At 40.3% G+C, this 1,748-nt stretch overlaps 1 protein-coding gene across 1 annotated transcript in view; it reads right to left on the reverse strand.

The window, feature by feature from the left end:
• The window catches only part of LOC101993272 (putative dimethylaniline monooxygenase [N-oxide-forming] 6), an 18,598-nt gene that overhangs the window by 8,473 nt on the left and 8,377 nt on the right, over window positions 1–1,748 (reverse strand). The window contains exon 3 of the mRNA XM_005363977.3: window positions 1,456–1,618. Within this exon, the coding sequence (XP_005364034.1) occupies window positions 1,456–1,618 (163 nt within the window). The remainder of the gene's footprint in view (window positions 1–1,455; window positions 1,619–1,748) is intronic.

Below are 1,748 nucleotides of genomic sequence, written 5' to 3' on the forward strand. Positions count from 1 at the left end.
AAGGAAGGGAGGGATGATGGAGAGCAGAAAGGGAGGGAGGGATGATGGAGAGCAGAAAGGAAGGGAGGGATGATGGAGAGCAGAAGGAAGGGAGGCTGAAAAACGGAATAGAGGACAGGAAGAGTTTTGAGTGTATTTATTTCCTTGATATCACTTTTTCATTTTTGGATGGCATCTGTTCTGGTTAATATTTTTGTCAACTTAATGCAAGCTGGGATCATCTGGGATGAGCGAACCTCAATTCAGAAAATGCTTCCATCAGACTGGCCTGTAGGCAAGCTTGTGGAGCATTTACTTGATTCATGATTGACATGGGAGGGCCCAGCCTAGAGTGGGCAGTGGCACCTCAGGGCAGGTCGTTCTGGACTGCATAGAAAAGCAAATTAAGTGAGCCACGTGAACTGCTGTGGGACAGTGGTTTTACCCTGTAAAGATTTGCTTCCTGTACTCGTTCAATGAATGCTGATTGGTCAGTAGCTAGGTAGGAAGTAGAGGCAGGGCAAGGAGAATTCTAGGAAGAGGGTAGTTTCAGTCTACAGTCATCACCCAGAGAGAGAGGAAGCTAGACACAGAGCAAACAAGATGTGACTGCCTCGCCGAGAAAGGTACGAAGCCACGTGGCTAACACAGACAAGTATTATGGGCTTATGTAAGTTATGAGTTAATAAGAAGCCTGAGCTACTAGGCCAATCAGTTTATAATTAATAAAAGCTTCTGTGTGATTTCTTTGGGACTTAACAACTATGGAGCCTGGTGGGACAGAAACCTCAGTCAACAGGGAACAATAAACAATATTCCTTCATGATCTCTGTTTCAGTTCTTGCCTCTAGGTTCCTGCCTCAATTTCTCTCCACAGTGGACTATAAACTGTATATTGAAGTAAACCCTTTGCTTCTCAAGTTTCTTTTGGTCAGTGTATTATCATGGCAATAGAAAAGCAAACTAAGACAGCAACTGAATGTGCTGTTGTTGCTACAGCAACAACAACTACTACTTTTGATACACACACACACACACACTCATGCATGTACATGCACACATACATATGCACACACATCAAAATATAAATTTTTCATGCATAACATACAACATTGAGATTATTAAAATTCCCTTGTAAATTGCAAATGAAGGCAAAAAGAAGAATCTTACTTTAATTTTTTGGCAGAACCCCACATTTTTGCATACGAGTGTTCAAAGACCCCATGTGTGCTAGGACTTAAATTTGCATTATCATCTGTGACATAAGAACTCATGTCTGTTTGTCTGTCATTTGTACAGTCTTTGGACTTTGGGGATTAGGGAATAAGTTATATTTTTCATATAATCATACACAAATATTTTTTTACATTTGATGTTTCTGGTAATTTAAATATAATTATTGGGGAAAGATATCCTTCAACCTTAGATGTTGGCCTATAAATTCCATTATTATTATTATATATATTTCAAGCTTACCAGGAAAAGAGTCAGTTGGCATATTGGGGTATACATGGTGCCCTGAACAAATCATCACAGCATCGAAGAGCAGAGAATCTTGCTTCCCATCCTTTTCAGTAACAACCACCCACTGGCCAGTGGCCAAGAAGCTAGAACATTTCTTTATACTGGAAACCAGAGTCTGAAAGAAAACAAGTAAAAAGAATTCCTCCTATGTTTCTTTCTTGGCTTATTTTTCTTCCTTCACCTTCCTCCCTCCCTTCTTCTCTCTCTCTCTCTCTCTCTCTCTCTCTCTCTCTCTCTCTCTCTCT

Source organism: Microtus ochrogaster, assembly GCF_000317375.1.
Source record: "Microtus ochrogaster isolate Prairie Vole_2 chromosome 6 unlocalized genomic scaffold, MicOch1.0 chr6_random_2, whole genome shotgun sequence".
NCBI lineage: Eukaryota > Metazoa > Chordata > Mammalia > Rodentia > Cricetidae > Microtus > Microtus ochrogaster.